At 45.5% G+C, this 24,670-nt stretch overlaps 1 protein-coding gene across 4 annotated transcripts in view; it reads right to left on the bottom strand.

Moving 5' to 3' along the window:
- Positions 1-17,442, bottom strand: part of LOC144280112 (hippocampus abundant transcript 1 protein-like) — a 32,251-nt gene extending 14,809 nt beyond the window's left edge. Inside the window, exons 1-13 of one of the 4 annotated variants that reach the window (XR_013348730.1) lie at positions 17,127-17,442; positions 13,591-13,686; positions 12,028-12,090; positions 10,368-10,495; positions 9,723-9,837; positions 8,903-9,121; positions 8,063-8,176; positions 7,376-7,447; positions 6,993-7,105; positions 6,534-6,631; positions 5,611-5,774; positions 5,234-5,526; positions 389-869 (exon numbers count right to left, since the gene is read on the bottom strand). Coding sequence is in view for 1 of the 4 variants with exons in the window: in XM_077841882.1 (XP_077698008.1) it covers positions 5,317-5,526; positions 5,611-5,774; positions 6,534-6,631; positions 6,993-7,105; positions 7,376-7,447; positions 8,063-8,176; positions 8,903-9,121; positions 9,723-9,837; positions 10,368-10,495; positions 12,028-12,090; positions 13,591-13,686; positions 17,127-17,210 (1,476 nt within the window). In the remaining 3 variants the exon portion in view is untranslated. Of the gene's footprint in view, positions 1-388; positions 5,527-5,610; positions 5,775-6,533; positions 6,632-6,992; positions 7,106-7,375; positions 7,448-8,062; positions 8,177-8,902; positions 9,122-9,722; positions 9,838-10,367; positions 10,496-12,027; positions 12,091-13,590; positions 13,687-17,126 lie in introns of those variants that run through there. The other 3 variants (XR_013348731.1, XR_013348732.1, XM_077841882.1) reach the window with 3 other exon arrangements.
- Positions 17,443-24,670: the final 7,228 nt, after the last annotated feature.

The following is a 24,670-nucleotide window of genomic DNA, read 5'->3' as shown; positions in this document are numbered from 1 at the left end:
AGATTGGAAAGCTGGTTATGTCATGTGTGTTGACCACCTGGTCCCAAAAACAAACTAGTGGTAGGTGGATCTAGTGTATGCAAAAGCAGGAATGATGGATGCTTGTATATAGATCATAGTTGACTGTCAATGAGTCCTGGTAAGCATGTGAGAATCCTTATTGAATGCAGACAAATCCAAGACAATCCACAAGTCACGCTAGTTAGGGAAGGGCATTTGACCATCACAGTATTAGTGCACTGATGCCTGGGTCACGCAACACACAGGATCTGGGCTACTGTTGCTGTATCACACTCAGAGGGGTTTCTTGTAATGTGAATCCTAGTGATTAATAGTACTTCTGCACTGAGTAAGGTAGCACCTTTCATCCAAGGATAGTACAAGCACTTTCCAATTTTTATTGGAGCCTCCCTACAGTCCTGGCGACGTAGGAAATGGGTAGAAGAAAGAGCACATTCACTCAAGAGGACGGCAGCTCAGGGCAGATTTACATGCAAAAAGGTACGAATACAGTTTTAGTTATGTGATTCAAGTCTGTCTGGACACTTATTTCAGGATCAAAGCTAACCAGCCACTTATTTTAGATAAGTATCTACACAAACTCGCTGGGAAATAATCCGTTTTAGGAAGCTCATAGAGTTCAATGGGTACAAGTTTGTGTGTCAACCAGGCTTCGGTAAGAGCTGGGAGAAAAACGATCTGGAGACCAGACATCAGGAGACTAATCCGTAGGGCATACCTCACCCACAGCTCGAGAGACATTTAGGATCCTTGCAAAGATTCACTTCAAGCATCACAGGCACAGACTTGCAAAGGCCATCTCGTTGCACATGGTTTAGGAGAAGAGTGAGATCGCAAAGAGGATTTTACTGCAACAGGAAAGTAGCAGTTTAATAAATAACCCATCAGTGGGAAAGATCAGCCAGTTCTAAACACAATTGAAATAAACTAAATACATTTCATCATAAGCTAAGAACACAAATCAACGTCACAAAGAGCAAACTCCATTAATTTAAAAAGAGGGGCATTGCTGCCATTCTTCATTAAAACTTGCAGCCTTTCCACATGCCTGCACCATTCAAAGACCACCAAGAACATTTGCAGCCACCCAGGTGCAGAGAAAGACAGAACGAAACAGGAATTTGTCACTGAATTGTTTCTAATTTGCAAAACTAAAGCAGAGTGAGAAAATGTGGGTTTTAGTGCATTTTTAATCCAACAAGATCAGATTTTAAACTTGAACTCCTGCATCAGCACTGGAGCTGCAGAGGAAAGGCCATCTTCACCTCAACCAGCAAGGGGCACTGAAGTGAAAGGCTTTTAGCCACAATTGAGTTTCATCGCTTGTTACTCATCTGTTTTATGACACTGAGCAGACAAACTTGGGGAAATAATATTGATGTTGGACAGCCAGTGTCTGGCATCATGCTGCAGGGGTTTTTAAAAAAAGGTACTTTAAAAAAATATGCAGCTTTTCATATAAAGTAACAAAAATTGACCACAGTAGTTGAATGTTCTATACAGATGTTTCCAGTTTCTACGGGGAGTGCTACAGAATTATCGGCCCTTCAGAATAACGACATTCTTCATTCAGGTCCTGTAATTCTAGCTCCTTTATGGCCTGGCCAAAATACTTCTCAGTCAAAAGGCAGAATGGTGGATCATACCCCTCGTACAGGGGGAATGAGTCTGTGGGTGGGGTTGGAAGACCCTCCCCAGTTTCCTGAGAAGGTAGGTGTAATTTCAAGGATTTGCAAACAAATTCCTCTGTCTGCTTCACTACTGATAATTAGTGGAATCTCCCATGGAATGCAAATATCCCTGCCATTAAGTTGCATTCAAGCTTTCAGAGTGAATACTTCAGCAGTATTGCCACTTAGTACAATTTTCTAGTGTAGACAAGACCCAATTTAACTATACCAAAGTAGTTTTTCCTGGACAAAAAGGGAAATAATTAAACTGTACAGCACTTCTATACTAGTATAGCTGCCTCCGCACTAGGGCTTTACTGGTATAACTGCACATGTGAAAAAAGTCACACCCTTCATGACCATAATTATACCGGTACGACTTTCAAGTGTAGATCAAGCATTAGAAACTAGTTTCTTCAAGGATTTGCCTGTAAACAGACAGCCTTAGCCAAGAAATATAGTTTAGTTATTTTACTTAGAGTAACATGTCATTTGGGCCCAAGATTTAGGATTATGTGGTGTTACATAATCTTTTACAAAAACTGTTGTATTGAGTTTGTCAGAACAGATTTTGGAGGAATTTAAGTGCTTTGCAGCAGTGCTGGAAATGTAAAACATCGCAACATTGTGCTACTAAGGACAAAGAAGTGAAACTAACCAGACTAGTTTCCCTATCCAAGCAGGGTGAAGGACCAACAGAAAGCCACAGGCAGCATCAACGGTGAAAAGGATATTAGATTCAGAACATGTCAGTTTTAATAAGCTAAGGTATTAAATAAAGGGAAGGATTTTTTTAAAAAATATATATAATTTATAATATATTATATATTAAGTTTACAGTCTATTTTGTGGTGTTTCAGTTCTATTTTACCTTGCAGTTCTGATTGCCTCAGTGTGACCAGGGTAATTGTATTTATTACTTTCATGGCTGGGGGGAGGGAGAAAAGCACATCAGCCAATTTTAATACAAAACGTAAGAGTAAGAATTGGCAGTTTTACTTTGTTGTACTCACAAAATGGCTTTTAAAAAAACCACAAAACAGAAAAACCACACACTCAAACAACCCTGTAGTCGCTATACTATTCTACAGAGCAAGGATTTTTGGACGGGGAAAAGGAATTTAAACGTGATTTCCTTTAGGATCTGGTTTTGCTGTGCATGTACAATACCAGATGTTCCTGATAATGATCAAGGACAAGCCTTGAGAAAACTGGAGCTACTGTGTTCAGTGAAGCTTTCTGCTAACTTATTCCCTAACCCTGCAATTGGATCCATGCAGGCAAACTCTTGCTCTCACATACTGTTCCCCTGAAGTTCCCTGACCTTTGCAGAAGCATAAGACGATGGATCCAACTACAGGATTGGGGCCTTGGGTGATAAAGATTGTTTCTAAATTGTTAAATCGTGAATTATATTTGTTTTAATTAATATTACCGTTTCTTATAACTGGCTGACTCAGGGGACTGGGTGAATGGATATTAGGTCACTAGTTCAAACTCTGTCTAGGGGAACAGTGAGCTGTTACTACCCATCAGCTATTCAATAGCCTACATGAAATTCATTTTGTAGATCTCAGTCTACTTCCTACTGGACGGCTGTCCACATCACAAAAACTGCTGACAACATTGACATTAACTGGTCCCACATTGGTAGCCTCACAAGAGGCTATAAATTGAATGAGCCCTGGAGCCTGAACTCCCCACATCCCCCGAAGCAGTCCCTCCAGGACAGGTTAAGGTATACTAGCAGGGCGGAATGGGGAAGCCTGCAGTGCTGGTCCCCGTACCGTACCTGTTGTGTGGTAGAGGACTTCAGTCGCTAGGGCTGTCCATCTGGCATCTCACCAGCTCTAAAATTCATTTAGAAGTCAATGGCATTCCTAAGCCTTGCTGCAAGTGGGTATTTGTGACACCAACATTCTAGGAGCTGATCTATGCAGCTGTGCTTAGTCAGGTTAGCTGTGATTTCCTGTTCCCAATGAATTGAGAGGTTAAGATACCTACCACAAATCTGTGCCAGCAGGAAACTGACCCAAAGCACAACCACAGGACAGAAGACTTTCCCAACAACTAGAGAGAGCTACTGAATCACATCTGCTCTAGTCCAAGCCTTGACTATTTCCAGTGGATGAATCCACAGCTCCCTTAACTAGTTCTACTGCTTGTGTGTCAATTGGCTTACAGCTTCTCCTAATATTTTGCTTATATTTTCCCTGTAACTGATCAAGCCTATAACTTCGGATTCTGATTCCGCACACTGATAAGAAATAATTAGTTTCTCTCCTCTCTGAATGCCCCTTTACATATTTGTAAATAGCTAAGCATCCCTGACACACCAAACACGCACATGTCTCCTAATTTTTCCCACATCAGGTTTTGAGCCTGTGCTTTACTCTGCTGCTCTAATTCTAAGCAGAGTTCAACTCTACAGCTGAGGTCACCAAGACATTTTTCAGCAAGATGGCTGTCCCCTACAGGAGGTTCAGAAATGCCAAGTGGAATTCAAATCTATATATTCAGTTATAATGTAAATTTTGTGCTGCAGCCTTTCAGACTGATGGACTGAGCAGAATGACTGCAGCCCCATATGAGCTGTAATTCCCAGAGAGCCATCATCAGGTGTTTCCTATATCAGATAGCAGCAGTTTGGGGGAAGGAATATGCTTTATAAAAGTGCGTAACATGGATTAAGCCATTTCTCCGAACTCTCTCAGAGAAGCGTGTTTCCTAATATTCCAGTTCCATGAAAGATTTTTTGAACCGCTCAATCCACTTCCAGAAGATGGAAGCACAGACAAAACGCTACATTTAAGTAACTGTGTAGTTGTTCCAAAACAAGAAATCTGTAACTCACGACTGCCTTTTCATCACCCAGTCACTCACTCCCAAGTGAGCTAAGGGCAGTGATAGCTGAACCATTACTTCCTGCCTTTGTCACCTCTTTCTATTTCAGTAATGTTCTGAATTTCTTTTTGGTATGAATTTATCACATGGGCTGGAATTGGCAAATTCCATCAGATCCTCAAGAAGTAAAGATCTACTCAGCTGGAGACTGACTGGTCTATTCTACACATACATCGCTCTGTATTTAGTGTATCAGACCATCTTGTACTCTCAGCATGAGCTGAGGATAGAGGCTTGGACTGTGATTTCTATGCTCCCCCAGTCCTCAGCCTGAAGTAGGCTAGCCCATCAAGCAGAATGGGCCAGAAGCTAGTACTGATTATATTGGGGGAAGGGACATGTAATTGAAGCCTTAGTTTTCTCTCGCTGTCAGATCGTTTATATTAAAGAGCAGGGATAGAATTCTGGCTCCTCACTCTCATTGGCAAGGTGAATATATGGCAGGCGACACTGTGAAGTTCACCATTCACATACAAAAGCAGGTTTTCCTTAAGAACTATCCCTTCACATGGTGCAGTCGAACTTCTTCCTTCACCACCAGATGGTACAATCTCATTTTTTGCACCAGCTGGATGTATTTTGGCTTTGAAGGACAGTTTTTCCCTCCCTCATTAGCTGTTAGTGGTACAGTCCATTACCTCCCCTGACTCTCACCCCAACTCCAGTTGGTACAATCCATCCTTGGCTTGGAGTTGAAAAGCAAGAGATTCAAGTTTTCCCCTCATACACTACTGTCCTCCAGCAGGGGCTCCTTGCCATCTGATCCTCCAGACTGTGGGCTGTGGGTGTGGGTCTGGGCTCCATTGCTGTGTTTCTTATGGCTGCCCGATCTCAATGCAAGATTGTGTTCCGGGATGAACAAGGCCACTAGGAGCGACAGCAGGACCGAGCATGCTCCAAAGAGGAAAGGGGGCCCTGGGATAATGCTACTCTGTAAAGCAAAGTACAGGAATGATTAATGCAGTGAAGTGGAAAGACAGACAGACAAAGCTAGTGATGAAACTGGATAGGATACCTCATCAGTAGGGTTGACCATGACCTTTGAGGCCTTTCCCATGGTTTCCACTTCAGCCATTTCATTCAATTCCACATGGAACAGGTAGAAGACGAAGCCATAGAGAGCTGGCCCCAGCCCATTACAGAGTCCCCGAATTCCAGTGATCATCCCCTGAACCACACCTGAGAGAAAAAGTAAAGACCAAGAAGTCATAAGCCTCCAGCTTTCTAAAGGAGAGGCAAGACATCTGTGCTGCACAAGAACAGGATTAAGTCCACATCCAGAACACACGTAAACCAATGACTGTCTTGACAGATCTCAGCTCCTACATAGCTATACCTCCCTAAAAACACATTAACAGCGAGCTTGCCATTTCCCAGAGCATGGGCACAGGCAAGTCATGCCACAACTTACTGATGAACACGGGAAGTTGAATTAGAGGCAATCTAACCTCAGGATTCAGGGAACAAACTCAAGGTAGGTGGATGGTCAAGTAGGAACTTCCTCCCTATCTCAAATGAGTAGTTGTTCAATGTTGCACAAAAGCATTATGGAGTGTTTTATGAGACCCTTCCTCAAGGATCAGGTATTGTTAAAAAGGCTGATACCAATCCTGATAGGCTGATGGTGTAAATTAGTTCCTAGAAACTAGTATACCTAATAAACTAGATTCTCAATCCTATATTTTTTTGTGCATACAGGTACCCATTAAGAGTACTCAGGCTGTACACAGAGAATTAACATGGAGGGTGGTTGGCATACAGCTTTGAAGCCATACAGAGATGTTGCACAGTGTGTCCAGATGTTCACTGGATTTCAAAAGGTTAAAGAAATACCTATCCTCCCTACAGTATCAGTAGCGCTCTCTCCCTACCCATGTAAAAGTAGTAGAAAACTTGTCAGGATAACTGCTGGATGAATTTTAATCAAGTGAGACGTACCTTGCTGGTCCGGATCTGCGTTCCTGGACACCATGGCACTGATGGCTGGGAAAGTGATACTGGACATGGCAGCCACAGCTCCTGCTGCCCACATCATCCTACAAGAGAAGGAGAAATCAGCCCATTAAATGCAGTTTTCAACCATTTTTCATTTGCGGATCTCTAAAAAATTTCAAACGGAGGTGCAATGCCTTTTGGAAATCTTAGACAAGTCTGCAGACCCCCCCAGGGACCTGTGGACTACAGGCTGAAAACCACAGCATAAAGCAGAAAGGAGGAGAGTTCTCCATACAAAAAAAAGAGTACTGCAAACTAAGGCTGGAAGAGCAGACAAATATCTCCCTCTGGTGGCCAAACGGAGAACATTGCACAACTGCACTGGGCACAAGCAACTGGCTAAAGAGGGGAGGGATGAGAAATGTGTCAATTGTTTATTTAATAATGCAGACCCACTCTTACCAAGGCTGCGATCCAAAGCCGTACCAGGCAAGCTGTAGAATCTGGAAGCCTAAGCCCAAGAGGATGGTATTTTTATTTCCTATTGAACGCATGAGAATCCCCAACACTACTGTCTGAGAAGAGAAATGAGATGATGTTATCAAATTACAGTGGGGAGAAAGGAACAAACTACACTGGACAAGAAAGTGATGAAGAAAGAGGAGGCAACTCTCCTCACTGTCAGGTTTGTCAGGCCCTGGGCTGTCCTGCAGCTAGTAACATGCATTGATAAGGCTTCACAAAAGAATTCTGACAGTTGCCAATCCAATCCTCATTGTCACAAATTTTGGTGTATTCTCATAACCGAGGGGTTTGAGAGTAGTACCCAGAGAATGGGTTCTCACCTGAGCCAATATGGAGAGAATTCCAACTACACCAATAAAGGCTGCCACAGTCTCTGAGGAAAATCCAATGACCTGCAAAGACATCAGAAGGGACATGATTTCAGGCAAAGGGCTTCGTGTTCTACCGGAGAAAAGCCACGCCATGAGAGCCATCTTTAGTGCTTACTGATACTACGTGTCAGTAGCATGAGCATTACACAACTTCACCCTCTACCGCCTCACGGGAAAGAGGACATTAAAAGGCTCCCCAGTGACAAGATGGAAGATGTTTCCATGGGCTAAAGAGGTAACCAAGTGAGTGGATACGCTGTCCCAAGTGCCTGAAGAAGACAAGGTGGGGTAAGCACCGAGTCCAGCGCAGGTAGCTAGTGATTAGCCTGGGGACTGCATCTGCAAGGCACAGAAGGGCTGCACAGTTAACCAGCATTCATGGGAATCCTCCATTTTCAATCAGTACTGGTACTGTTTCACCCTCATTAAGAAATAGCTTCTGGTCAGCAGTGGCAAACCAGGGCTGCTGGTGTGCCGCCGAGCTGCTAATTCCCCCCAGCTCAGGATCACTGGGCAGAAGCTGCCGCCCCACACTGCATAGTCAGGAAGGAAATAAAACAAACGCATGAGACTACAACACGCACTACAAACCTTTGATTTCCAAACCTGTACCCTAGTCTAACCCCAATGACTGACCTGTCGTAGGTACAAAAAGAAGCTGGAGTACTGGCCGGCTTCAGGAAGGTAGGAGAGAAAGACAGTAATGCAGATAAGCAGCACAGTAGAATCTTGGCCCACTTTGCGGAGAGACTGGAGAAACAAACAGGACCATTAGGCTCCCTCTGATACAAACCCAACACAAAGGGTTACTTCGTACACTGAACACCCTGGAAGAGCTTGTTCTGCCACAGCATTTCTGCACATCAGTGGGACATATCTGCATGACAGATCAGTCTGGAACCAAATTGTTTCTGCCTTGAAGAGCTTCCCGGCTGTGGGAAACTTCACCCTGCTAATGCTGAGCATCACAGAGAATCCAGCTAGATTTTTGTAACTCTGGCTCTCCTTGGAACATTAATATGGGCAGTGACTCCTACGTGAGACCAAGGTGAGGAGCAAATGAGCAAGACAATCTTTTTCAGGGACCCAACCAGCACTCCCCCAGGCTAATAGAAGCAACAACATGCTAGGTCTTTCGCATGGCTATACAGAGTGCAACTGCAAAGCAATAGGCGTTGCACTCACACCATCAGTTATTCCCACCAAAGGATTTTCTTCAGGGACACTGGAAGCTGTTTTTAGACACTATGTAGTCATATACACTCACAACCCATTACCCATCACTGAATAAAGAACCAGCCAGACATCATCCTCCTTGCATCTGATTCAATCATGTCTAAATTCATATCCTCTGCCTCTTGCAAAATGAGTCCCTTTTTATCTTCAACCTCCTGTTCAAAGAACTAACATGGAACTTGGGGAAACAGATCTAGAAGTTAAACTGCAGTGAACAATTGCCAGTAGCAAACTACTTACAGCAAATGGATCTGCCTGTTCCCAAGAGATGGGAGCTCCCCAGGACACAGGGCGCATCTCCTCCGGCAGAGATTCTGGTACAGCCAGCAGAATGAAGCCAATATCCAGCAGAGCAACCCCTGAAGCCAGCACCACCACCAGTGTATCACCATAGGCTTGGGACAGGTATGCGCCAATTGCTGGACTTGTGACCAGGCTGGCTGCAAAAGTGGCTGACACCTGCAGTGTAACACAAATGTTAGTAGTATCTTCTGGTCAGAGCCTACCCTCTTTCCCAGAGTCATCCAAGACCAGCTCCCCCACCTATGGGGTAGCCAAACCATAGGGACAGGTTTTCCAGAACTGTGGAATACAGAAATGTAGCATTTCCCCCCCCCCCCCCGATAGAGTTCAGGCTAGGTCATGACCGATAACCAGAGGTATCTCAGCCAATACTTAAGGCGTTTTCAGTAACCCTATTATAACACTATGCGAGAATAGTTCAGCAGAAGCCACAGGTGCACAGCCACGGTTCTATTTGTGTTTGCATGGAAGCCAGCCCGGTGTAGGGTCACAGTCTGGAGAAAGGACAGTAAGTGACAATACAGCTGGATTCCAGATTTCACAGCACCAAGCTCTGGGGTTGGTTTCTAAACACGTTGCTCCACTTGGAGTCAGGAATGGACCAGCAATGGACACAGTGGATTGTGAGGAATGCAGAAGTCCTGTGTGCAATACCCACGGGAAGGCCACTCTTAAAATGGTCCCACACCGCGCCTCTCTGAATTCTGGAGCGCTGGAGTATTTCTTTGGGGAATCAATTAATGATGTGAATCCTTACCAAGCCATAAGCTGTACTCCGTTCATGTTCCTGTGTGATATCAGCAACATAGGCAAAAATCACAGAGAAGGTGACAGCAAAGACTCCAGACATGGAAATGACAGCAAAATACCACCTGAAAGAGATGTTCCCAGGGGCAGAGTTAGAGGAAACCACATGACAAACACAGGAGCCTAATGCTGCTGAACTACAGTCTCTTCTCCACACCCCTGCTTCAATTCATTTGATTTCACTTCAACCTGAAGTGCTCAGAAATGCCGTTGGGCTTCCATTCCGGTTAACACTTCATGGCTTAAAAATCCAGTCCAGACCCGTCTCTGATAGTATCCCACACATGAAGGAAACATTAATGCAACTCAGTTCCAATGCAGTTTTTAGTAGTGGGAAGCAAACACTAGGAGAAGGCATTTCTTTCTGACTGGAGTTGGAATCCAATGGCGTGTGAAGGAAGCTCTGGATCAAGGAAAGGCTGCCTCTTCAGGCTCCTTCTCTTCATCATACAAGCACCTCCAGATCCTCCTAACTCCACCATCTCAAGTGACACCACCTCCAAATTCCTCTTTTGACACGCTCACTCATCTTCTGGACTGATCCCTCCCATATCACTGCACCTTCACATCATCTCCATTCCAAGCATAGACTCACCATGGGCTGATCTTCATGAGAGGTATTGGTGCACACGTGAAGAACACAGTGAGGAGAAGGAAGGACTTCCTGCCCCAGACATCAGAGAGAGCACCAATCAGTGGGGCACTTAGAAAGGACAGCAGGCCCTAGGAAAAGGGAGAGGGGTTCACACCAGGTACAGATCCCACAGCCACTTTCTCTGGCTGGCAATAGGGGAGTAAGAGCTGTAATGTCACCAATACAAACAACAGGAGCTGGCAATCCACTCTTTGGGATTTCTAGGAGGAGGCAAGGTTACCAAAACATGACAAATCATTAGATAGCTGAAATCTCTATACTGGAAAAACTGCTAAATGCTCAGAAATTATTTTCCTAAGTACTCAGTCTGCAGCTGTGGTCTTCCCATGCCTATTTATGCAGCAGGGAGTTGACACTGCCTGGAGATGCTGGCAAAGCTCCAAAATGTCAATATTTTGTTGCAGTTCAGGGAAAGCTCTGGCTCTAGATTGAGACCTGTTGGATGTGAAGGGAGGCCAAGTCCATTCAGCCTCTGTAAAACTTCCCCATATCCACAAATCTTTCAGACCCATGACAAAAAGGGGGGAATAAGCTCTTTAAGATATACATGAGATTGTTTGAGCTGCCCCACGCCTGAGAAAAATCATCCTTCAATGATAGTCATGCTCCTTTCACTGGGGTGCTCCTGCTAATACTGATGCCCATCCCAAAAACCAATTCTACCATGTTACCAAGCAAATTAGAAAATGATTGTTTTAGTGCTTGCCAGCTTCTGTAATTCTCCCACAGGTGTTGGACTACTCTAAAACCATTTCACCAGTTGCTACGTGGCTCTGTAATCACTAATCTACTGTGGGATGGCTGAGTTTCTAGATCATGGTTACATTGTTTTTAATTCCGTTACTCAAGAGCTATGACAATACCAGTTTTTTGTTTTCTTATCTAGAATCTGGTCACTAGGCTGTTCTCATGCTGTTTTGGAGTGTTCTTAGCAGCAAGCACAGCATGGGACACATGGGCTGGCAACCTCCAGGCCCTAGGGTTGCTCAACCCCCTGCTCTGCCCCAGGCCCCGTCCCCTTCTCCCAAGCTCCACCTGCCTCTTTCCACCTTTGCCTCTTCCCGCCCAGTTCCACCCCTTCCCCCCAGCCTGCCCTATCCCCACTCCTCACTCCCAGTGCCTCCTGCATGCTGCGGAACAGCTGATTGCAGCAGGCTGGAGGTGCTTGGAGGGAGGGAGAGGAGTTGATCAGCGGGGCCACTGGCAGGCAAAAGGCACTGCAGGGGTGCTAAGCATCCACTAATTTTTTCCATGGGTGCTCCAGGACTGGAGTCAGACCCTACGGCACGGGGTTCAGGCTTCCTGGACTATCCAGCAGACTGTCAGTGCTATTCTGGAAGAAAATACTTAAATGGGTTAGCACACAGAGAATCAACTGGGCATGAAAACAGAACTGCCCTTCTGCTGAGCTTGCCAATAAGGTGGCGACTTACGCACTATAGATTGGACTAATCACACCAAACAGCACTCTGATTATAAGGACTTTCCATTGCTACTGACCCTGTTCTCAGATTGGAACAAAGCCCAGACTGTAAAGTAGTCTGGCCCATCGTGCTTCAACAACATTGGTTCTTTAATATGGAAGGAAAGAATTCCTTACCTTAACCCCATGGATCAGGCCATTCATCAGGAATGTGTGCTGAGGAAAAGTCCGGTGTAACACCTGTGGAGACCAAGTCAACAATTTTACAGATCCCCTACTAAGTTCTGCTGTTAAAGGCTAGGAGGATCACATCAAACAAGAGACTAAAGCCTGCAGTCCATGTTTGCCCACAGCATTGACATTCCTATTCTCATGCCACAATCATCGTAAACACATGCTCTGCTAACAAAATGTATGGAGCCCTTTTGTTTCCTCATCAGTGCCATAGGCAGCCACTTCTCCCAGGTATGTCACAGGGAGACATCTGACTGTGTTGGATTTGGGTAGGGGTGAACTCGTTTCCAAGTTTCTCTAACACTATGAGGCCATTTCAGACAAACGTTTCCCCATCTCTGCCCCATCTGCCTAATCCCTATTTCTGCTTCATTTAACTCCATGTTTCCTGATTACACCCTTCTTGTTTTTGTACCCCCTACCTACTTGACTTACATTTTATACTAGTGAATGTACTTTTAAGGGCCTTTGTGAACAAGACCTTCTTTGTACAGAAATTATCTAGATCCCAGAAATCAGCTCACAGATCTTTATGGTATATTAAACTCTAATATGACTTGTCATACCAGCTGCCGAAAATAAGTTCTGAAAGCTGAGAATTCCTCATGAAGCTGCCAACTTGAAAGTTTCTAGTCACTTAACTCTAATTCAAGACAAATATCAGAGTTGGGAATTCTGGTTCTTTTGATAAAGCTAACCCTTTGTTCTTGGTTTTACTGTAGCATTTCCTTTGTTACCTATACTGGTCATCACAGGGTCACCTAGCGCAGATGTGAAGAGCAACTATGTAAGCTTGAAAGCTTGTCTCTTTTACCAACAGAAGATGGTCCAATAAAACATTTTATTACCTCACCCACCTTATCTTTTTAATATCCTGGGACCAACATTGCTACAACAACACTGCAAACAGTGCAGTCTGACATGACAGTCTGTCACCCCCAGCTGAGATCTTCGCAAGGTTGTGTGGGCTCAGTAATTGGACAGAACTTGACAGTGCAGGGAGTGGTGCTGGTAATTCAGAAAGAGACAACCCTATCTCTGCATCAGTACTATATCAATGTCCTAGCACCTGTGTGAAAGTTGCAGTCATTGGATGAGTTATAAAACATCACACCCTTGCTCAATCATTAAAGATCTCCCATGGCACTTTTCATCAGTACCCGAGCTTTAAATGAGAAATTCTGGCCAAATTCCAGCTTGGGTTCTTAAGTTCTGCCTCACTAAATCCCCCATTCCATTTCAAATAATGTACTCTTCCTTCTCTGTCCTAAATTACTAACCAGTGTTCTTATGTGCTTTTAAACAATTGCCATGTTCCACTCAAAAGATGGCTGCAGCAATTCCCATGTGTAAAGTACTTTTCAGAATGAGTTCTACAGATCTAAGGTACAGTATCCTAGATTTTGCCTCTCATGCTTCAAACCCAAACTGTACCCAGATCTTCACTGAAATCCTCAACCTCAGCATTGCCACCATGCTACCATCCAGCAAGAGTCACTCACTCACCGTTAACATAGGGGTGGTGAGTAACCCCCAGGCAAAAAATTCCAGGAAAATAACCACCACTGCATGGTACACACTGGGCTCTCCAATCCCCTGTCGCTGAAAGAAAAAAACATGTTAATGCCCTGAAATCTGAAAAGTGGCTTGGTTCACAATTCATAGCCATACAGGGGGAGAGTTTCAAAGGCATAAAGGACAGGTAGGTGCTCAACTCCCACTGACTTCCAATGGGAATGGGGCAGCTAATTGCCCTTTGTGCCTTTGAAAGTCTTCCCCTTAGCTCCTGGGGGGACAACCGAAGGGAGGCACTTGAATTTCCCTCAAATGCTGATAGAGAGTTAGCTACAGAAAACACATTTCCCCAAGTGCTAAATCTCAGCTACTGGCCCAGGTTTTCCATTGCTGTGTAGGTGTACCTGCAAGGTCACAGGCTTACGGAGAACAGGAGTCACAAGGCAGTGTAGAAAGCAAACAGGGTTGAACTCAGCTGTGTCAGGGAATTGCACAGATCGAACACTCGGAAGCATAGCGTGCCTTTCACAAGAGGGGATTTTAGTGCAACTGGCCTACATGACTTTAACACGCCAGACAGCACCAAGACAAGTGCTGATACATTATAAAGTACATCTGTTGTTCAGCCAAGCTGTTTAAAATTTTCAAAGCCAACTAAGGAATTAAGACAACTCCCATGAATTTGAATGGAAATTGAATGTCAGAATCTCCTGTCAGCTGTGGAAAACCTCAGCCCTTGTGTGTGTTTTTTCTAGAGTGGATGAATGAGCTTCCCATTTAGTTTATTTGTGGCACAGTGTGAAAGGTATGCTGGAATTTATAGCCTGCTGTTACCTCAAATATTAGCAGAATGATTCTGGGGGAGCTACAGATTAGAGTAACTGTTAACAGAGCAAGAGAAGACAAGATTCTGAGACCCTGGTCGTATTAACAGTTTCTATTAAAGATGCTTCCTTTAAACAGGTTGTAAATCTGATTCACAGACAAATAAACACCTTCAAAACAGGGAAAACCCAAGGGAAATATGGTCATTAAACGAAGTTATTTTTATTCTACACAAACAACTGGACAAACCCTTTCTCTGTTGCTACAAAATGTGAAGGTGGCATTATGCCAGCAATGCTGGAGAAAACTGCAAGTTGCATGGGTATTTAATTCCCTCATCCCTTTACACTGTCTTGGTAGAAGGAGAGATACTTCCCCTCACAGAAAGAAGTTCTCTCTCTTCTTCCCCCATCACATCCTTCCATTACACCCTTTCAATCAAAACTCTGCAGTTAGATCCTTTTGTCACTCGGACAAAACAAAGATACCTCAACAGAGCAGCAGAGGTTATGAACTCTGGGAAACAGGTAAGCCCCTTCAGACAGTATAGAACTATTTAAGCAGCCTGGATCATAGCAGAACTGGCAACAAGAACTTGCGGAGGGCCCAGTTTATAATACAGTATGGACTGTGCAAGCAATTACCATGTTGGAGAAAATGAGCATTAACCACAATTAGCTATTGGTTATTGCAAGCCCCCTTTTCCTGTCTAGCATTAATAGAGATTTTATTTTAGAACCACACTAATGGAACAAATTGGGGCCAAATCTGTTGCCAGTGGGCACTGAACTTGGGACATTCAGCACCAAAAGCACAAACACCAACATCTGGGCTAAAGCCATAAGTTCTTTAGTTGTAAGCAGCAGGTTGTAAAAGTCAGTGGAGCCAGTCAATAGAAGGAAACATGATCAAATGTAGTAAATCAGTGTACTACATTAGGCCAGACAATGGCCTAAATATAACCTTTTAAAACAATTTAATGTGGTTCATTAACATGGTTTGCAGTTATGCTACATGTGGATGAAATGTCAGGCAGAAGACTATTTGGAAAATGATTTCACCCACCATGCCTGCCAACGGTTAGTCACAGTATTTGAACTGTGTCAGGAATCTGAACAATTCCATAACAACTTGTTAGCATTGAAGTACAGTTACACAAATAGAAAGCCTTCATTCCTGTTTTACAGCTTTTTGCATCTTCCACCTATTTATATGATTCATCTTTCAATGCCTAAACCAGCATCCCAAACTCTGAATAAAGAACTAAAGGTTACACTGTAGAGGGACATTGGTCACCAAGCACCAGGTGAAATTTACTTCAAGGGATGACCTCACATGCATGTTTTACTGTTCTGAATGACCCACTTTGCTTGTGCTTGTAGCCACTCCTGGAAATAGCACAATAATTAACATTTCACTGGCTTTTAACGTTGCTTAGTGCCACCCCACCCACCCTCATCTTGTCCCTCATATTGTTTACTGCAAGCTGTTCAGTTCCCACTGTTTGTAGTTTGCCTAGAGAACACTCCACTAATCAAACAGATGTTCAGACATTTCATATTTGTTCTGTTAATGGCAGGGATTTAGCAAAACCCCATCTATTTGTAACCCTTTGAGTTCCATGGCTCCAAGCTTGTTTCAGTGTTAAGTGTCACAAATCAAGCTAGTTTACAGTAATCTCTTACTTCACACGAAAGAATAAAGGTAAAGTTCAGGTTTGAATTGTTTCCAACCTAAATAAGTATTTTCCATTTTGACTAATCCAAACCAGTTTAGCAAGTTTTATGAAATAGGAAGATGGTCAATCAGCTTCAAAATATATTGAGAGATCACTGTACCCAAATAGATTGTCTCCCAGGGCAGTGCTATAACTGCCATATGAAAAGTTTAATGGGTGCTATATTAGCCTCAGAAACAGGCATTTACTTTACAGATATGACTGCTGGGGTCCCATGAGAACCAGCATGGTGGGAGGAGACCACAACTTAATATCTTGGCTTCCATGAGGGCCAGCATGATGGGAGAGGGCTTACCATTCAGTATCTTATACTCTGGTGTATCTAGTACACTAGTAGTCTAAAATACAAAGCACAGTGCTAAAATGTATCTACAGCAGAGTGTAATAATCTGCATTATAGGCATATACTGGCAGCATCTGGTGATGTTGCACTGCTGGTCTCTCCCTACTCCAAAAACACTTCTCAACGGAAGGCCCAAAATACGTCAGACCACCTGCAAATCCAAACCTAAGGGTCAGCCTACACAGTGAGGCATGCAAGCCCCAAATACACACACACAACCCACGTGATAGCTTGGTCCAGCGGGTTTCATTCCACTGGACCCACCACACTGGTGAGATCCAAGCTCCAGATCTTCATCGGATGGCTCTAAAGGAGATCACAGCTGTGTTTTCCCCACCTTGAAGGTGGCCCCAGCCTGGTGCAAACAGCACAAGTGCTCTTGGCTCCCACCTGCAAATTCCCACACCAGGCCAGTGCTGCCCACCCACCACCTAGGGATCCATCAACGGCACCCAGGGCGGGGGAAGATACTGCACCAGCCAGCAAAGCGAAGGCCTAACGCATGGGCGATGGGCCGGGAAAATCGGCTGGAGCAAAGTCCCCCCCCGGCGCCCCTCACGCCAGACCCCTCCAGCTTCCTGCCCCATTCCCTCCACCCGGGCCCCGCCCGGGCGGACTCACGCTGGCTCCGTCCCGGATGATGATTTTCTTGGCCAGCAGGACGCTGCGGTTGAGCCGCTTCTTTTTCTTCTTCTCGCCGGTCATGGTGAGGCCGGGGCCCTGCCGCCGCTGCTGCCCGGGTTCCGCTGCGGCCCCATCCTCCCCCCGGGGGCCGGGCCAGACTGAGCCCGGGGGGGAGGGGGGGAAGGACTCAGGGCCACCGGGACCGCCTCACGCCGGAGGCGTCGACACCATCCCCGGCAGCGGCGGCCCGCTCCGTCCGGCTGCCTCCTCCCCGGCGCGGCCCGCTCCTCAGGGCAACCCGTCCGTCCGTCCGTCAGTCAGTCAGCGCCTCCTCAAGCCGCTTCCGGCCGCTGCGCGCGCAGCCGAAACAGGCTCCGCCCGCCCCTTCCCTCACTCCATCTCCGCCGCCGCGACCGCGACCACGCCCCCGACTGCCTTCCGGATCCGGCTCTTCCACCGTGCGCCACGCCCACTCTAGACTCAAAGCCTCGCCCACGTTCTCGCGTCACCACCACAAATAAAGCATGCTATTGACTGCCGTGGCCGTCAATCATTTCTGACTCCCTATCGCGGAGCTCCGCGCCTCCTTTCGCTCTGCTCTGGTCGAGGAAAAGACCCTGCGGCGGGCTCCCCAGCACAGCCTCGTTTTCTCTACCCTTCCTCGGGATTGGCTCATCCGCACCTGGGCATCAAGGAGTCTGGCCCTCCGATTGGACTAGACTGTAGATTGACGGGGGAAAGGTGGAACTATTGGATAACGGTCACAAACGGTCGCTCAGATTGTACAGCTTTATCGGGCTGTTCCACTAACCTACGGGTGTGTGTGTGTAGGATTGTACCACTGACACCGCTGTCAATAATGGCAAGACCGTACCACCAACGGGGGGTGTTACAGGCTGTACCATTGATCAATTGTGCCACTGACCTAAATGAGGGAATGGTGCTGTGCCAGTGACCTGGATGGTGGGGGAACGTGATGGTGCCACTGAACCGATTGGGGAGGGTGAGGTAAATGGAGGCGTGCATACGAGGACCTGATCCTGGGCTGCACAAGTGGACTGGACTGAGGGAGAGGTGCAGGCTGGGAGCCCTAATCCCCATGGGCCACGCTTTAGGAGCAAGATGGAGCAGTGCATGCTGGGAGTTGTGCATGGAGATCATGATGGAGCAGTGCATGCTGGGAGCCCTAATCCCTGTGGGCCATGCATGAGAAGCAAAATGGAGCAGTGCATGCTGGGAGCTGTGCATGGAGATCATGATGGAGCAGTGCATGCTGGGGAGGCCATCCTCCTCGTAGGCTGCCCCTCCAGCCCATGTGGGTCGAGATGAAGCATTGCATCCCAGGCACAGTCATTTCCGCTGTAGTCGGCTCCACTGGCCCCAGTTTAGTTATAGCATCTGGGTTCTGGTGGGTACCACAGTGAATCCCCCATCGGAGCAGGAGTTAGGGGCTGCTGAGCTGTGTCTTTTCTCCTCTAGAGCTCCCTCAGAGTAGCTGAGATGGCTTCTTCCAGACGGCGACCTCCTCCTTCTGCCACCAAAGCTCCACCTGATCCCTCCTGGCTTTGGCTAGTTCAGATCTCCTCTCTTCCGTTTGCACGACAGTGTCACTGTGTGAAGCCCCCTTCCATGTGATTTTTTTCTATCAAGAAATGGGTTGAATGCCTCTGCAAGGCGATACGTGTGGGCTGTACAAAATCCCTTGCCTGCTTGAGGCCAGTTCTGTACATCCCAAAGTCTCCCAGTTGTTGCCCACCAAGCCCCCTCTCTCTCAATTTGCTCCCCCAAATCCTTCCTCAGTTCTTACTGGTTCACCAGGCCTTCCCCTCCCTGAAGCTGTTGGCCTCAGCCTGGGAGTATAGGGACCTGTTTGAGCTGACAGCAGGGTGTTTCACTTGTGATTTTCAGCACTAAAAAGCTTAAGCGAGCTGTAGCTCACGAAAGCTTATGCGCAAATAAATTGGTTAGTCTCTAAGGTGCCACAAGTATTCCTTTTCTTTTTGCGAATACAGACTAACACGGCTGTTACTCTGAAAGGAGTAACTGTAATAGCTGACAGCTGTAATGGGCTCTTAACTTCTACACCAGCTGGTAGAGTGGGACAAAGACCCCCACTGTCCTAGAGTGGGTTACATAAGCTCCTTGGGACAGGGAAATGTGCAGCACTCTGCCTTTTGTAAAGCACAAACACTGTGCTAGAAATGATCACAAGTAATAATCAACAGCAGGTCCTCTCTGCCCTTCAGCCCAAACAAACAAATCATCAACAGGCCTCGTGATACTAAGAGAATGGGCAATGAGCCAGCGGGACAAAAGGGAGATATGCATGTCACAAAAGAAGGGAATGTAGTGCAGAAAAGCTGGCGATAGTGGAGGATTAAGATCTTCAAGTAGGGAGAGCAGTTAAATCTGCATGCCAAGTCCTGGTTTACTTAGAATGAAGCACCACAAGGAAACCTTCTCAACCTCCGTGTAACTTCAGTAGGACTCATGAGAAAGTGGTCATCAGAGTCAGAGATTCCAAGGCCAGAAGGAACCATTGTAATCATTTAGTCTGACCTCCTGTATAAATAACACAGGCATAGAACTTTCCCAAAATAACTCCTAGAGCATATACTAAAAAACAAACAAACAAAAATCTATTCTTTGCTAAAAATTGCCAGTGATGGAGAACCCACCATAACCTTGGTAAATTATTCCAACGGTTAATTTCCCTCACTGTTAAAAATTTACACCTTGTCTCTAGCAAGAATTTGTCTAGCCTCAACTTCTAGCCATTGGATCTTTGTCTGGTACACCAAGGAGCCCATTATCAAATAGTTGTTCCCTGTGTAGGTGGCTTGTGACTGCGATCAGTTAAAGGCATCACAATCTAGCCCTTTACCATTAATGATTATTATACTCACATTGCTAAGGCCCCCATCACCGCGGTACCTGGCAGCATTTAAAATGGGGTGGCTAACATTCCAAGCAAAAGAAGAAAATAATTGTTAATGATTTAATATTATTATTAACAATGTTTGAATTGTTAGTTGGAAAGAAACTGTCCTCAGATACGTTCATCCTTTCACCTTTTAGGGTGATAAACATCAGAGAGACCACCACGTTCATAGGAGTGTAAGGCGACGCAGGCACAGGGTGCAGACATCAGTTGTTAGCACGTTATCCTTGCTGTTTGAATGTGGACACTGGGTCACCACTTACCTGAAAAGCCAGGACCTTCAGCTCTGTATAGTCCAGAGTGTAGTTGTACTTTCTGTGAAAATCACCAACTTCCAACTGAAACCGATGGTGATTTGCTCCAATAATGAATGAGTATCCAATCTGGCTATGGTGGAAGCAGCTGTGCCAAGGTGAGATAGATACAGTACTAGAAACCAAATCTTAAGGGCCAGATGCTCAGCTGATGTAAATCTGATTTGGCCCTAGGTCACTCTCTCAGGTTTAGGCTTGGAGGGATTAGATTCTTATCAGTTAGTGTTGGTAAATGTCAATTTCACCATACACATGCAAATGACAAAAAATATTTCCATTGATGATAATAAAAATGTACAGAGTGGCAGGGTAAGAAAACTACAGCTTGAGAACTTATTAGAGTTTGATTTAAGGACATTTGCTTTGTATATTTTGACCTGTGATGTTGACAATTTGGGTTTTAATGGTTCTGAGGCTTTAACTTTGATTCTCAGCATCTGCTGTCATTGAATAATTGTCTGACCCCTCCTCCATTAGTTTCCTGCAACTATGAACATTTAAATTGATAAAAATAAGATGTTTAAAAATAAACATCGATATTGTTCATCAATATTATAAGAAATAAAAAGGGAATCCTGCCAAGGCTACTCATAATGTAAACAGTGAAGGCTGAAAAGGAAACCCAACAAGCAGGGCAGCTTTTCAGCTTTGGCACTTTGTTCTCTGGTGCACTGAAATAAGCATTGAAGCACTGGGTCTGAAAGGTTCTGTCTTCCTGTGAAAGGTCTTACCCATTGAGAAGGGTTTGCAGAGGTTAAAGATCAATTTTATACTCAAAATGCAGGGTTTTGTAAACAGAGCATCAGGATCTAGGACCCTAGATAAAGAGGCAGCGAAATTCTGCTGACTCATCTTGGCAGGCAGAACAGGTGGGGTCCTATTAGTTCCAACCCAGGAATATAAAGGGGCTGGCATGCCTCTGAGGCAGTGAAGGCTAGTGGATAGGGCATTAAAGTGGACTGCGGAGACCTGGGTTCAATTACTGGCTAGGCTTCTAAACTGCTGGGTAATATGTGGCAAGTCACTTCACATCTCAGGTCTGTTTCCCCTCCTGCCCTTTATCTTTCTTCTTATTTACAGTGTCAGCTCTTCAGGGTATGGATTGTCTCTTACTATGTGTACGTAGAGTGCTTAGCACAACGGGGACGTGATCTCAGTTGTGGGCCATAGGTGCTACCAATACAAATAAATAATAATAATAATAATTAATTAATTAATAATCAAAGACAAAGGGAACTAGTGGCATGAATAGAAAGTTCCAGTAGGAAACAGCCAATCTTAGGCTGAACTTTGTGCATCCTGGGATTCCTTGACAAGTGTCTTGCAATGATTCTTGTCTCAAATGTGTTCGGTTTTGCAAGGAACAAGATGGTGTTTCTTACTGTCACCACTGCAAACTCAACCTGGGATCTGTGGGTCCAGCTGGGGTTTTTCCTCTTCTTGCATCATCACCTGTAATAAAGGTTCTGCAGGCCAAATCAGTGACCCTATGCAACCCCGCAGTCATCAGTACCTTTGCTCAGATAGAACGGCTTAAGTAAACACTTCTTTCTGTTGAAGATGTACAACCCCTTTCACTCTCTCTTTGCCCTGTTGATTCTGCAGGGCAGGAAGGAACAAAAATCAGTATTTGGTTCAATTCAATGAGGATTTATGGCATGACGAGCTCTTCAAGTGTTGCCAAAGTGTAAATGCGACAGGCCCTTCAGGTCTCTGTTAGAGGTAAGTAAGCTCCACCCAGAGATTGAGCTATACAGTGGGTGGGGTTTCACCTTTGTCCAAAGCTTATGCTCAAATAAATTGGTTATTCTCTAAGGTGCCACAAGTACTCCTTTTCTTTTTGCGAATACAGACCAACACGGCTGTTGCTCTGAAATTTGTCCATTTGTCATTCTTGGTCTAGCGTGATGCTACTTCTGCATTCAGTAAAAAGGCATTTTTGTCACCGGCCAGTAGAGAGGACTGGGGGAAAACACACGCAACGGGCAGGTCTGTTGCATAAGAATGCACCCTGGTCACTTTTCATGGTAGCACTGTGCTTTGAGCAGGAAATCTGCCTTTCGGAGTCCTGCTGCGGGTCTCTCAAATACCAGTATGTATTACCAAGTACAAATACCACTATGTACATACCAAGTTGTATGCTTGGCGTCTGCATGCAAATTGGTGGGAACTGACACCTAGAGACCTAACTGGGATCAGGCCCCATTGTGGGAGGCGCTGCACAGACACAGAGTGAGAGACAGGGCCTGCCCAGGAGAGATTACCATCTAAATAGACAAGACCGACAAAGGCTAGGAAGAGAAAGTAGCTGATGACTTAAAAATGGAAGCTACTTGGCATTCTGAGGAGAAAACCTTGTGTTTAAGGAACTCTCATTTATTCCTTAGCTCCTTCTCACACTCACCCCCAGCAGCTTGCTGTTTTTCAGATGTAAAAGCTGGTGACAGAGCCTGCCTTCTACCTCTAGGGGGAGCCCTTTGGTCTGGATTTGTAGAGAAAACAGAAGCGCTCAGCCAGCCCCCGCACCGAAGGCCACATGTTCAGCAGGGCTCAGCTCCCATCTCGGTAAGCTAACGAGCGGGCCACATGTTCCCAAGCCGGCTGGAGGCTGAGCTGTTTCAAAAACCCAGCTCTTATTTAGGTGCCTAACCGGGAGCTGAGCTCTTTTGCGGTTCTGGCTGGGGGCACTGAGCACTTGAAAATCTGGCCTGGAGCATTTGTGCTTTTGGTAGCGAGGTAGCACGGTCTACTGGGTAGGGCATTGCCCTCGGAATCAGGAACCCTTGGTTCTTTCCCCAGCTCTGCAAACAAGTCACTCCACCTCTCTGCAACTGTTTTCCCTTTTCAGAGTAACAGCCGTGTTAGTCTGTATTCGCAAAAAGAAATGGAGTACTTGTGGCACCTTAGAGACTAACCAATTTATTTGAGCATGAGCTTTCGTGAGCTATAGCTCACTTCATCAGATGCATCTGATGAAGTGAGCTATAGCTCACGAAAGCTCATGCTCAAATAAATTGGTTAGTCTCTAAGGTGCCACAAGTACTCCATTTCTGTTTTCCCTTTGTCTGTTAAAATTGCAGACTATTCCAAGCAGGAACTCTCTCTCGTTCTGTGTCTATGCAGCACCTGGCACAATGGGGCCCCGATCTCAGTGAGGGTCTTTTGGTGCTACTGTCATAGACATCATCATCATTTTGACCATCTGGCCCTTGGTTGCTTTAACTGCGTACACGCGACTTGGTTTCTTGCGCTGAAACAGGGTCTGCTCAGCTCTTTCTGTTACGTGGGTCTGTCTTCCACCTTGACTTTAGTGGGGTTACATAGAAGTAATGAGGGGGCAGAAGGTGGCCCTCTGTGTCCGAGTTCTAGACCCATTTCTCCATATAAGGTAGCCCCCCACTCCAATACAGAAAACATTAACAGCCCTTTCCATTTATCATGCGGAAGGATGCCACCCGTTAGCAAAAGCTACCAGGGGAACTGTTCCTGTGCTAGCAGTTGAGGCCCACAGATGCAGTTTTAGATAGGGGAAATAAAGAATAACTTGTATGTCGAAACCACAGGGGATGCGTAAGGAGGCAGGATGAAATGACCCGATGCTGGAATTTGGCCTGGACACCAGCATTAAGCCTCCAAATCCTTACCTAAAAGGTGCCATCAAATGAAAGGAGGGCGGGTGCCCCGTGGTGTTGTAACAATTAAGTCTATAATTTTTGCCTGCTTAGGAATTAACCATGAAAAGTAGGTCAAGTTATTTTCAATAATGAATGTTATAAACGGTGCAAGGAAACCAGAGAGAGACTAAATTAGTCCAAACAAAACTGCCTACTGCTATGGTTCAAGGACTGCATTGACGTTGGACTTAAGAAAATGTGGAAATGAAGTCAAATAGGAAGTTAAATATGGCCTTATAGAAATGGTTTAATTGCTGTGCAAAATAACGAGGAGATGAATTAGGCCACCCACTCCCCCCCCCCACCTTTTGGGGGGCCTTAAAAGGAGACTTTTAAAATCATCTCACTCAGTTCACCTCGCGCCAGCTCAGCTCATCTTCCCTGACCCCGTGACAGAAGGAGGGGACCCGTCCGAAGGAGTTTCTTCCCAAGAGGAAGGCCACCAGGCCTGGCTCTTGTTTAGGGGCCTTTGTTTTTCATCTGTGAATCCTGAAAGTCATTATAACATCATGCCAACCACTCCTCAGCCCATCAGGGAGGACACCCAACTATCAACACCACAGGGGTACCAGTCAGAGGCAGGTTAGCTCCTGCTCCATTTCCCTTCCCTTT

Source organism: Eretmochelys imbricata, chromosome 25, assembly GCF_965152235.1.
Source record: "Eretmochelys imbricata isolate rEreImb1 chromosome 25, rEreImb1.hap1, whole genome shotgun sequence".
Taxonomy (NCBI): domain Eukaryota; kingdom Metazoa; phylum Chordata; order Testudines; family Cheloniidae; genus Eretmochelys; species Eretmochelys imbricata.
Note: the sequence above shows the minus strand (reverse complement) of the source record. Positions and strands in the feature narration are given on the sequence as shown.